Source organism: Phytophthora parasitica (genome assembly GCF_000247585.1).
Source record: "Phytophthora parasitica INRA-310 unplaced genomic scaffold supercont2.5, whole genome shotgun sequence".
Classification (NCBI taxonomy): Eukaryota; Oomycota; class Peronosporomycetes; order Peronosporales; family Peronosporaceae; genus Phytophthora; species Phytophthora nicotianae.
In genome coordinates, this window is record NW_008648991.1 from 1,439,908 (window position 1) to 1,452,466 (window position 12,559).

Genomic DNA, 12,559 nt, shown 5'->3' on the forward strand with positions numbered 1-12,559 from the left:
TTTTGGTAAAGTGTCGGTTAATTATGGCTGATCGAAGTCAACTGTGGGGCGGAAGAAGCTCTCGAATGCGTCAAACTACGGAGCTCAGTGGACGTCGACGTCACGACCAACAGCGCCTTCTAGTTGAACTCGAGCTGGACGACTCGCTGTATCAAGGCGCCATACGAGCAGGTACAGAATTGTACCCTGGTGGTAGGAGATCTAGTGCTGGGGACTCACATCACCGTCGACAAGTTCATCCTTACGCTATCGCGGAACCAAAGCCGCGTTTACAAGCAAGATCTACTAGAGATGCAACGACCAAGCCACTAAGTGAGCGTCAGATGCATCAAGCTCCTGCCAGACGCCTTGCGAGTCCATACAAGCTGAAGCAGCAAGTTCTAGGCTCTCGCAATGATTCAATGGCTCAGCGTTCTCAGCAATCGACACAGCGGATAATGCGTTCGTCCCTGTTGGAGCAGTCACCTGCTCAACTTGTGATCGAGTCTGTCCGACAGAACATCCACTTGCGCGACCAAGTGATGGCACATTTACAACAGGAACTGATGGGAGTGTTGCCTTTACATCGAGCATCTCATGTGGAGAAAAATGTGCCGCAGCGAGTGGTGAAGCTGCTCAACAGGATGCGTAGTCTGTCGCTCGCAGTGGTGGAAGCAGTGGTGTATTTGAGCAGCGAACTTGACGCGTCAAGTATAATTAACAAAAGCTTCGAGAACGAGATTCTGGAGCAGGATTTCTATGGATACTTGCTGCAAATGGCGTCGTCGGATACGGATTTTCTAGCGTGTTCACCTCAACTCCAGCGCTTCTTTGAAGACTTTGACGTGAGCTTGGCAAGAAACCCGTTCTTGGATGGATTGTCGTTGGATTCGTCCGAGGTTTTACTTTGTGCTTGTCATCAAAGTGCTTCGTCGGGTGGATTATTCTGCTCTGCATCGTCTTCCTCGTCGTCACTGCTGAGATTATTGACGCACAAGCTCGAGACCTTCGCGCTCCAGACGCAACGATATCTTCCAGGCTGGCAGGTTTTACCCGCTCAGCGTGTAGCGGCGGCATTATTACATCTCATGGATCTGGAAACCCGCTCGAAAGCTGTTCAGATGCTGCCTAGATATCTGCAATCGCACAGTGGCTACAGGAGCCACTTGCAGAAGCATATTCAGCAGCACGGACCGGATGAGACTTCCCATAACTATGGTACTTTTGAAGATGATAGGATACGGCGGTTGGATCAACGAAGAGATCGTAGAAATGACGAGCCACCTCGAAGGGAACTATCTGTCATGGAAGCATGGACTGGTCCAGCAGAAGCAAACGTTGCATTACCGTCCGACGTAAGATCAAGAGTTCCAGCCCCTAAAATGCCTTCTGAAGACTCGGTTAGAGGGACTTCGAACAAGGCGGGATGGACACAATTGCCAAGTCCTAAAAACCCAGGCGCTGTGAAATCAGATTCACCAGCATCAAATAGAACGCCTGCTGCAACTGATAGCACTGGAGTTGCGGATACCAATGTGGAACATACTCGACTCGTCCCGCCATTAAACATGGCCGCAATGGCAAAATCCTCTAGTAGAAGCAACTCGTCTGAAAAATCTGCTTCCAAAAAGAAAAGCAGAATTGCTAAGGCATCTGTCGTTGATGCTGGAATCCAGATGAGTCAACCAAACACACCAACGGCGGCAGCAACGCAAACATCGAGCAGATCAGTACGAAGTACTTCCGAGTGGTCAGTGCATGATGAAGGCAATAGAAGCGAGATGAAGCCATCCATCCAAGTCATTGGAAACACAGACTCACGGCGAGACGCCAATGTACCAGCATCAAACGGCGAGGACCTGGATCACGAGGAAGCCGAAGCTTTACCTGTTGTAGATCCTTTGGCTTTACCACGTGATACAGTAGAAAGACGGCTGAGTCGTTTAGTCAGCGCTATGGAAACTCCAGCTACTGATCCTCAAGTCGAGTGCGAGGCAGAAGGCATCCGTGAAGCTGAAACAACTGATGACAAGGGGTACGAGTGCGACTTTGAGTACTCGTCCAACTCGGCGTTATCCAGTATCGCGATGGCATTGCAAATGCTGCCGAATTTCTCGCTTTCGACCACGGAATCCCCGCGAGCCGATGAAGTACTGGCCCCCGAAGAAGCAATACCGCTCATTGAACCTGTGAGCGTACAATCAAGTGAAACAGATGGGCATGGCTCTGCTGTTATTGACAGCACTGGCGTACTAATCGCGAGTGCAGCTCAGTTAATTGACAGGGGTAGATCTTCACTGCTCGAGCTTGGTATCTCTCTGGGAAATAGTCGAACTGAACCGGAAAGCGTCGACCAAAGAGTAGGAGCACCTCCTTCAGTAGATGATGAGTTCGCGTACTCATCAACCATTGCTCTCTCGAATATTGCGATGGCTCTGAGTCTACTGCCTGGTGTCTCGAGAGATGACATCTTTTCCGTCCCTGAAGCTCACGATACGGATTCCCTCAGTACTTACCGATCGATCGTATCTCGACTGGAAGAACCTAATATCGAAGACTCAATGGAGGAGATTCCGAATCACCATTCTTCGTTATCAGCTCGAAGCAACATATCTGTGGAGATCAACGACCAGCCGATTCTTCTGCTTCCTTTCTCATCTCATAACTATGAACTGGCAAGTGACAGAACCGCGAATTCATCCCCTATATCCTCGCGAAGTAATTCCTCGGTGACGACACAAGATCGAGCGATGAATTTACCGCCTGCTTCATCACGAACTCATCTTCCAGCATCGAGTCACCAAGACAGTGAAAGCGAAGGCTCTGGGCTTAACCGAATCTTCTCGCTCTGTCGAGATATTCAAGTGGCAGCAATCGACATGAGTCACTGGGTCTCTCAACGCGAGGTGGAGAACCATATTCAGTCCGTTGCACAGCCATACTCGTCGCTCATGGGCTACTCCTCACCCACCGCAAATACCAAGACAGATAACGCTCCTAAATACCTGGAACGTGAGCTGAAAATGTTGCGAAGGAACCTTACGTCGTGGAAAAGTTGGGTCATTGATCACAAGCGAGCCAAACTGATTGTACGCAGATTAGTGGCAAGGCGGAAAGTCCGTCAGTTTGTGCGTCATCACTACAGGAGACGCGTACAGGCTCGAATCGACCAAGAGATTCGTTGTCGATTCGTCGCAGTATCGCGAATACAACGGAATTGGATGATATACTCCCACAATTTGCAGATTTCTAGACGTAAAGCTGATTTTTGTGCGCTTCACTTGGCATTTTATCGTACGCTGTTCTTCGTGGGGATCTCAAGACGACGACGTCGACGTGAAGATGCAAAGGAGAGAATTGTGCGCTGGTGGAGACATCAACGCTTCCGTATTAAGAAGAAGAAACAGCGACAGGAAAAACTTCTTCGAGAACGAGAGCGACGAGTACGAGCTCTGAGGGATATTCAGAAGTTTTTGATGGAAATTATACTGCGTCGCAAGCTGAAAGCGACTCAGGAGATAGCCAAGAAGATTTTGTTCAAGGAACAACTTAAGTGGACCAAGGCGAAGCGAGATATGGAGAGGAACATGAGACTCGATTCCAAGCATCGAATCGAATTAATTGCCGATATGAACGCGAGGTTCGCAGATCTCGATCACAAGTGGAAAGCGTCGGAATACGAGCGACTGCTGCTGTTAACACACCACGAGCGGGTGGTACAGCAGCAGCAACAAGCTGTTGAGGTACGAAAGAGACGACTGGCAGCGCTGAAGATTCAGATGTTCTTCCGAGTTTGTCTTCTACACGAGAAGCTGCAACGAGTTGAAATGGAGAAGAAAGAATATGAACTCAAGTTTAAAAATGAGCTGCTGACCAAGGAGAAGCTGGACGTCGAGAGTCAGCAGCGTATCGGCAAGATTCGCACACAGGTTCGAGTACTGGAGCGGAAAATCAACCGAATGGCACGAGAAGCTACTCAAACTGACGCTAGCCACCGTCAAGTCGTCCAATCTCATCAAGAACGTGAAAGAATCTCTCAAGAGCGCGCAGCTCGACAGAAAATCAAGGCTTTAATTGAAGCTCGGACGCTGTCCAGGAGAGCAGAACGTGAACGACGCAGCCTCTTGCTAAACCAAGCACGACTGCTAGCAGAGAAGACTGAAAGTGAGTTTATGTCAAGTGAAGATCAGCTGGAGCAGCGTCGAAGTGCTGTATCGATCGCTTTTGGCCTCAAGCAGCGTTTGTCCGAGATGGAAACTCGATCCCAGGCTCTGCAAGCAGCTAGGGATCAATTGGCAGCAGAGAAGGAGAAGGAGGCTAGACAAGCAGTAGAGGCCTTGGAACACGGTAGAGTTCAAGCCAGTATGCACCTGATAGCGTCTTGGGTTTCAGGCCAAGTTCTGCTCTCTAAACTTCACAAGGAAAAGGCTGCAATCAGTGCCTTAGCAGTTCAAGAATTGGAGCAGGAGAAGCAGAAACAACGCCAAGCGATTGAAGCGAAGAACAGCGAAATCTCGTCCATAAAGGCGTCAAACTTCATGCATCAACGCATCAACCAGCAGCGGAACAACAAAACAGTGGAAATGATCCGGATACAGCACAAACAGAAGGCAGCGCTGGAGAAATCTATCGCTGGACGTACGCGTGCTCAACTTGTGCAAATCATCATCGACGTGAAGCTACTGACTGAGCGTGAGACTAGCAGAGGCATCGCTCAAGGTGTTGCCAGTGTGACGCAGTTCTACAAAGCGCAATTACACAAATTTGCGAGGTTGGAACATTTACGGAATGTGAGTTGTGCCCGGAAAATTCAACGAGTTTGGCGGCAATGGAGAAGAATCAAACGTGCGCAAGAACTAGAGCTGGCTCAACTAGAAGAAAACAAGCGACGATGGGTATTAGCTCGAAGAATTCAACTGTGGTGGAGGAAGTGGCTTCAAAGACGGCAAGAACAACTGCGCGTCTTTAATGCTCACTTGGAAGCCATTCGAGTTCGAGCCAATGCACGTAAAATCCAAGGAATGTGGAGGCGATGGATCCGACGTGAGCGAGAGCGAAAACTTCAAGAACAATTAGCTTTTGATGCGCATCTGGATGCGATTTGTATTCGAGCTAATGCGCGGAAAATCCAGGGAGTTTGGCGACGTTGGGTGAAGCGAGAGCAAGAGCGAAGACGGGTTTTCTATGAACATCTGAAAGGGATACGGCAAAGAGCTAGTGCTTGTAAGATTCAAGCTGCGTGGAGACGATGGATCCAAGGCGAGCGAGCTCGAAGACACGTGCAGCGATTAGCCTTTGAAGCACAGCTGAAAGTTCTTCGTATTGCAGCCAATGCGCGAAAGATCCAACGAGTGTGGAGAAGCTGGGTCAAATTTGATTGTGAACGGAGGCAACAACAACAACTTGAGTTTAATGAGCACCTCAAGTCGATACGAGAACGAGCCAACGTGCGTAAAATCCAGAGAGTATGGAGAAAATGGGCCGAAAAGAAGAAGAAGCTGAGGGAACAAAGACGTGCTCGCCGTCTTGTATTCTCAAGCGTTCTCCGAATTCAAAGGTGGTGGAGAAAGTGGAGAAAGAAGCAGCGAGTGAAGGCAACTCGGACCCGAATCATGCACAACGCGTGCGCTCAAGTGATCCAAAAGCAGTGGAGAAGGTGGCACCGATCGAGGATAGCCAAGCGAGAAAGACAGCGGCTTCGGATTCAGCGAAAACATTGCGTTAGAAAGCTCCAAAGATGTTGGCGACAGTGGATCGACTGGAAACATCGACGAGAGGAAAGCGCTAAAAGAATTCAGACACGCTGGGAGAAGTGGCAAAAGCATAAGGCGGAAGTTGAACGTGTACAGAACGAACAAAAGATGGCGGTTGAACAGATCCAGCGAAATTGGCGTCAATGGCTATGCAGACGACAGTATATGGAGAACAAGACACGAAAGCAGAAGGAAAAACGTGAAATTCTAGCAGTTGGACGGATTCAAAACGTCTGGAGACGATACCGTCAGCGATTGTTAAAGAAAGCGGAACGAGAACAACAAGAAAAAGATGAGCGTGCAGTTGCGTTAAGAATTCAGCAGAATTGGACAGGGAAGCTATTCCGGAAAAATAAGCAGGAAGCTGAACGTAAACGGCATCTTGGAGCTCGACGAATTCAAGGCAATTGGCGTCGATGGCAGTGTCAAAAAGAAGCGAAACGAGATAGGCAGCGAGCTGTAGAAAACCAGCGTGTTAGTGCCATGAAGCTTCAGCGGAGGTGGAAGAATTGGCACTTGTCTCGACAAGAACAGGAAAGGCGAGTTCAAGAGCAAGAATATCGGACTGCTGCAGTTTTGATCATTCAAAGCCAATGGAGAACACATCATGCTACTGTTTTGAAGACCATAGAAGAGGAGATATCTCAACAGGATGATGAACATCTACGGCAGGAGAACGTCGCGAATGCGTTGAAAATCCAAACGTTTTGGCGTAATAAGCGCAAGCAGCTGGATAAACAACGAGAGAGTGAACAAGTAAGACAGACTCGAAACACTAGCTCTTTGACAATCCAACGGAACTGGGGGATTCGACAACACCGACGTAAAATGGATCGACAGCGTATTCAGCACGAGCAGCACATGGCTGCGCTGAAAATTCAGACACGGTGGCTCACATGGCATCACGAACAGCAAGAAGAACTCGAGCGAGAACGCATTCAACAGGAGCAAGACGAGAGCTGTTTAAAAATTCAACGGAACTGGGTGATTTCACATCAGAGGCGTAAAGTAGTCCAAGAGCGTCTTCGCCACAAACAAAATTTAAATGCGCTAAAGATACAAAAGCACTGGAGAAGGTGGCGACATCTGCGTCTTGAACAGAGAACTAGAAGCATAGGTGACGATACGCAGAAGCCACGAAATAGCGTGACAACGGAACCACAACATGACTCAAAACAAGCTGGAAATGATTTAGAGCGTCAGCAAAAAGTGGAGAACATCACGCAGCGATCCTGTGGTCGGTGTATCGTACGTGCAGTCAAGAGATACCTTCAGAGTCAAAGGGAGGCGAGAGCAGCAACTAAAATTGAGGCGATCTGGAAAGGTTGGCTGTATCGGATTCAGTATTTGCAAGCAATTGAAGCGAAACACGCCGAGGAAGTTCGTCAGTACCAACTGATGATCTCAGTGCTCGCAACGAAAGTGCAAGTGTGTTGGCGACAATGGAACGTTGGGGTACGTCAAGCGAAGCGTGCAGCTGTGAAAAGCGAGGAACTACGATTGATCCAAGAGGCCAAAGCGCTCGAACGCAAGCTGATTGCGGCTAAGCGGACGTTGGCTGCTAAACGAATACAAAGGGCATTAGTTTCTCGACGAAGATTGATCGCTACGACAGGTGTATCCCACAGAGAGGTAGTAGAGAAAAAAGACGTGGATGAACCCGAAAAAACGATCGACAAAGTGGATGAACATGAACCGGTAGACCAGCATCACAATGAAGAGCCTGCAAGAGATTTTCAGGAGCCTACGGAGTTTCAGAACGATGCAAGTGACTATCAAGAATCGATAAAAGAATCAGAGGAGGAAGTTATTCGCAGTACTGTGGAGTTGACAGTGGAAGACTGGAGTCACCGACAACTACCTCACATTTTATCCCGCAGTGTGAACCAGATTATATTTTGGCATGAGGCAGCAACTGTGCTCCAAAAGTGCGTTCGAGGATATCTGCGACGACAGCGAATGCAGTTTTACTTGCAACATTCGTTCTCCAATTCAAATGCTGACAACGAGACGAAGAACGAACACTTCCACTTCTACTTCAAGAGAGCTCGTGCCTGGTTGGACTGGAACGTAGTCAAATCAACAGAATTCGCAGAATTATTACCAGAGACCAACCAGAACACCTCATTTTCTCGTCTTCGCTTCGACAGGCAAACTACGCGTAAATTACTGCAACTTTTCGAGCCAAGTGAGGATTATTTAGCGTCGGAGATCCAGCAAGTTTTACAAGAACTCACGATCGATGCGTTGCCCATTTTCAAGTCTCCAGTTTGCTTTGAAGATAATACTAACCCGAGGTCGGAACTGCGCTACCACGACGTCAAGCAAAACGAGCTACCTCTATCTGTCCAGCTACTACAGCAGATGAAACAACAACGCGCTCATATTCGACTTCAACAGATCTTGGGGATCGATACAAATGCCGATGAACCCTCAGCGTCATCTCCAGTACCTGCATCTCCGACGTCTCCGTCACGAGCGAAGAAGGAAGTTACGCTCTTCACAGCGGTAGATCACGCATCGTTAGAAGACGCTACGTTCCTTCAGCAACGAGGAGCAGACCTTGGAGCTCTTGAGCCAAAGACACAACGCAATGCGCTGCATCTGTTGTCGTTTTCCAGGGAGAATCATCGATCTCGAGCTGAAGTTCTGGACTTCTTACTAACCTGTGGTACAAACTTAAACGTTAACGCCGTGGACTGCAACGGCGATACACCGTTGATGTTGTACGCGTCACTAGGCCACCTTGAATTCATGCAAAAGCTACTACAACATGGAGCTGACATACAAATGACCAACAATCAAGGCCAGAACGTCTTACATCGTGCGTGTGAAGAAGATCAAGTGGAGGTCTGTGGATTCTTACAGCAATTGATGCTGAAAGATTCCATCGCGGAGGATATTTTACCCGTTGGAACGATAAATTCTCTAGTCCCATCAGCACTAAATCTCCATTCCCCAAATATTTCAGGGCGATATCCACTGCATTACCTTGCTGAAAAGGGCTTTGTCGAGTGTGCCAAGCAGTTAATCGTTCCTACTGAAGCGAATGTCGAGTGGAATCGCTTGCTTCAAGCTCAAGGCGATGCAGAAGGTCGAACAGCGCTGCACTTGGCTGTGCTAGCACATGATGTAGCCATGACTGTGTTCCTGTTGACACCTGGAGGAGTATCAGACGTCAATGCTTTCGACGATTTACATCGATCTCCAGTGCATTACGCGGTGGAATCGCCTGCTGCACTTGCGATTATTGCGCGGTTAGTACAACATGGAGCCAACGTGAATGTAGCAGACGAAAGAGGTGACACTCCGCTACATTGGGCCGCGTTTTCAGGACGTGCTGCGGTGATACAGAACTTACTGGCACTCGGTGCTGATCCAACATTGAGTAACAACGACTGGGAGACTCCAGCACAGATCGCTGCAGCGTATGGTCAGCTTGATTGTATGCGGCTACTGCTCCAAGCACAGCGGCGGTTTGGAGCTGAACCGAGAGAAGAAGAGCAGAATTTAAAGCGTCTAGCTAGTGAGAAGACAGCGCTGGAGAGACTGGAGGAAGCCGTGAATGAACTTCATCAGAGACAAGCGTCAATGCACTCGCGTCCTGCTGATCAAGACGAACTGGAAGCGCCAGTACCTGGAGGGTATTGGGAGGAACTACATCAAGACGTGCAGCTTGTAGAAGAGAGCGGACAATTCTCGTCAGAAGACGAACAGGATTTTCTCTTGGATAACTGATAAAACGTATGAGGTCAGGGAACTAGTTTGTGTCGCCTTACCTAGTAGGAAGCAGCCAAAGCCGAGCAAATTGCTGGGTTTTGGGTGGTTCTCCTAAGAGTTTTGAGTTGTAACGTGCTTAATTCATTGTTGCACACGTTGAATTGCACACTGAATGGTGTTCTTGAGTAGCATGGCTACAGTCATGGGGCCAACGCCTCCAGGCACAGGAGTGATGGCATGCACGACCTTCACAGCCGATTCGAAGTCCACGTCGCCCACCAGACGATATCCGCTCTTCTTGGTTGCGTCCTCTACAGCGTTGATACCCACGTCAATGACAGTAGCGCCGGATTTGATCCAATCTCCCTGCACGAAGCGTGGACGTCCCATGGCTGCGATGACAATGTCCGCCTCAAGCACACGCTTCTTAAGTTCTTGAGTCCGTGAATGACACATAGTGACCGTTGCATTGCGATGGAGACACAGTAACGATACAGGCAGACCCACGATCTGGCTGCGACCAAGCACCACGACGTGCTTGCCTTCCAGTGGGATCTTGTAGTGGTCCAGCAGCTCCAGACAGCCAGCAGGCGTGCAGGGCAGAGCGAATGAAGGCTCTGATTGCGCCTTTGTAGTCGCATATTGGAAGAGCTTTGCGTGGTTCTCGGGATGCAAACCATCCACGTCTTTCTTGGGGTCAATAGTGGCGAGGATGGCGCTTTCGTCGCAGAAAGAAGGTAGCGGCAGCTGTACGATGATGCCGTCTACGTCCTCGCGGTTGCTGAGCTGCTTGATGGTGGCCAGTAGCTCGCTGGTTACCTTCTCTTGGGGCTTATCGTCCAAGGAGATTGCGATCTTCCAGGACGCGATACCTGCAGCGGTACACGCCTTCTGCTTCATGCGCACATACGTGGCCGAGTCTTTGCGGGAGCCCACAACAACCACTGCAAGCCCCACAGATCGGCCGTAGCGCTGCTTGAAGGCGGCACACTGAGGTTGCAGCTGCTGCGTACGGATCTCGTCGCTCGTCGCCTTACCGTCTAGCAGAATAGCGGTCGCTGACACTGCCATGGTCGAAGCTTGATCGGGTCTTGGGCAGGTTGAACAATGACGACTATCGGGATTCGCATTCACTTTCTGACCAGGTCCCCTTCCAAATAGATTGAAGTTGTTTAGAGGAGTGCGCATGCTTTAACTCGTTTTGATTGGCTAAATATCCGATCAGGGGGATCAGAATTATCTCCTGGACGATCGTAATACGTACTCGACCATGTTGCTGGAGGTAGGGCGCTTCGTGTTCCTGGCGCTTACAGATGCGGCGATGCTACCGGCGCTGGACGTGATGAAGCGTAATCGCCGCCACTTTGAGTTGTTCATCGGCGTGCTGCAACTCATTGTGTCCTTCAGCTTTAATGCTGCTGAAGCTTTTGCCACGCAGCTGTTCCTCAGAGAGGATCAGTGGCACTTTATATCCGACGTGGTGTCCATTTCGTACTTCCTGCTGCTCTGCGTGCACCTCATGGGCTACAAGGACGAGAACCATAACATTGTGCTGCGCTACGTAGCGTTTGCGGGTGCGTGGCTGTTCAAGACGAAGGACGGATGGGACTCGACGCTTTACGAGGGGATTCTCGTTGTCTGCTACCTGCTGCTTCTAGTATACCGTCGCGTTGTCACGCCTACCGGCGACATTTCCCCATTGAACAAGCAGAACGCAATATATGCAGTCGGGTGTCTAGCTGGAGCGACTATCGTGGGCTTTATCGCCATCTTCTTCGAGAACGACGAGAGCCACACAGCTCTGGGATTCGCCAAGGGCGTCATGCACGTGATGGGCGGTGCAGCTTTCTACTACGCGTGGCTGTCTGTTCCCTGTATGGATTCCAAGAAGGATGACATCATCCCCACGCACAGTTCGTTCGTGTAGTGCAACTCCGTAAACGAGAACGTCTTTATTTTTTCGCTTCTCGTTACTCGGTTTGTTTCAAGAACAATTCATAGAGCGTCCCAATCGGCTCTACGTCGGTCTTTTTCGAGATCTACAGAGTAGAAATGTCCGGTGTTAAGGTCAAATAAAGAGACATTGAATGTGCTTGAACACTGTACCTGTCTTCCGTGAGCTCGCTCGAAGTACGTTGCGTACAGTGTGAGCTGTACATGCAATGATGTGAGGAACGAACTGCTGCAGCCGATGGATTGCTGCAAATACTGCAGATAGGCGGGATCTCGTTCAAGAAGGAAAAGCTTGAGCAGCGCATAGGCTTCGTGAAGCATCAGCATATCACCAGACAATTTGTTGCCGTTGTCTTGGAACTTTTGACTATGGAGATACCGTTTGATAGCAGCTTTTTCGCGTCGTAAACGTTCAATGGACCAGAACGGACAATCTAATAGCCATGAACTACGAGCTTCATCAGCATTATTGTCCTCGTTTTCAGCAGGGTTCTCGTTCTCAGAATTGAGCAACAGGGACAGAAGCGAGTCTTTCTGAATTTCAATCTTGTCTGCCATGCTCATATGTTTGGCAGGTGTTTGCTTCTCGTTGGAGGGTTCACTAAACAGTACATCACGCACAGTGTGCTGCACCAAGAGCTCGTAAGTGTCTGTCTGCCTTGACATTATCAACGCACTAAAACTCAATTTGCTTGATTTAGCTTAACCGTCGGGACGCACCTACTCTCAAAAGATTCGCAACGAGACACCATGTCCAAGGCTCAAAAGAAAGACGACGTAGCTGTAGGTGGACTGCGTATCGTGTACCAGGATACGTCTAAGGAACTCGAAGAGCTCATCCTCACCAGCGCCACAAACGCACTCAAGGCACTCTACAAGGGCGAAAAGAACCAATTTACAGAGGTTGCGCAGCAGATCAAGCACGAAATCGAGGAAACTCAAGAAGGCGCGTGGCACGTCATCGTTGGCAAGTCGTTCGGGTCCTTCGTCTCACATGAAGTCAAAAAGTAAGTTCTCTATCATTGTGTAAATTATTTACTTACCTTTGACCATCTGCAGGATGTTATACTTCTTCCTGGGTCAGATTGGCTTCCTCGTGTACCGGCATAGCTAATTGCATTGTGCGCCATTAAATAATCATTTTGCCTACATCT

The 12,559-nt window shown here is 49.2% G+C and overlaps 5 protein-coding genes across 6 annotated transcripts; 3 read left to right on the forward strand and 2 right to left on the reverse strand.

Annotated features, from left to right (window-relative positions):
* Positions 1-23: 23 nt before the first annotated feature.
* On the forward strand, positions 24-9,689 carry PPTG_04775 (hypothetical protein; the record flags this gene model as incomplete). Its single annotated transcript, XM_008897068.1, has 1 exon — positions 24-9,689. The coding sequence occupies one exon, from the start codon at positions 24-26 to the stop codon at positions 9,468-9,470; it is 9,447 nt and encodes a 3,148-aa protein (XP_008895316.1). The 3' UTR covers positions 9,471-9,689.
* Positions 8,870-10,643, reverse strand: PPTG_04776 (hypothetical protein). The gene has a single exon (XM_008897069.1). The coding sequence runs from the start codon at positions 10,638-10,640 to the stop codon at positions 9,594-9,596; it is 1,047 nt and encodes a 348-aa protein (XP_008895317.1). The 5' UTR covers positions 10,641-10,643; the 3' UTR covers positions 8,870-9,593.
* Positions 10,644-10,676: 33 nt separating this feature from the next.
* On the forward strand, positions 10,677-11,628 carry PPTG_04777 (hypothetical protein). The gene has a single exon (XM_008897070.1). It carries the CDS (start codon positions 10,723-10,725, stop codon positions 11,377-11,379), a length of 657 nt encoding a protein of 218 aa, XP_008895318.1. The 5' UTR covers positions 10,677-10,722; the 3' UTR covers positions 11,380-11,628.
* On the reverse strand, positions 11,423-12,071 carry PPTG_04778 (hypothetical protein; the record flags this gene model as incomplete). The annotated part of the gene is made up of 2 exons (XM_008897071.1): positions 11,423-11,491; positions 11,559-12,071. 2 exons carry the CDS (start codon positions 12,069-12,071, stop codon positions 11,423-11,425), a joined length of 582 nt encoding a protein of 193 aa, XP_008895319.1.
* PPTG_04779 lies at positions 12,020-12,552 on the forward strand. 2 transcript variants are annotated; one of them, XM_008897072.1, is made up of 3 exons: positions 12,020-12,047; positions 12,107-12,412; positions 12,465-12,552. In XM_008897072.1, the coding sequence occupies exons 2-3, from the start codon at positions 12,156-12,158 to the stop codon at positions 12,517-12,519; spliced, it is 312 nt and encodes a 103-aa protein (XP_008895320.1). In that variant the 5' UTR covers positions 12,020-12,047; positions 12,107-12,155; the 3' UTR covers positions 12,520-12,552. The 2 variants fall into 2 exon arrangements, with proteins under 2 accessions (XP_008895320.1, XP_008895321.1); XM_008897073.1 differs by having other exon boundaries at positions 12,107-12,552.
* The last annotated feature ends 7 nt before the right edge of the window (positions 12,553-12,559 follow it).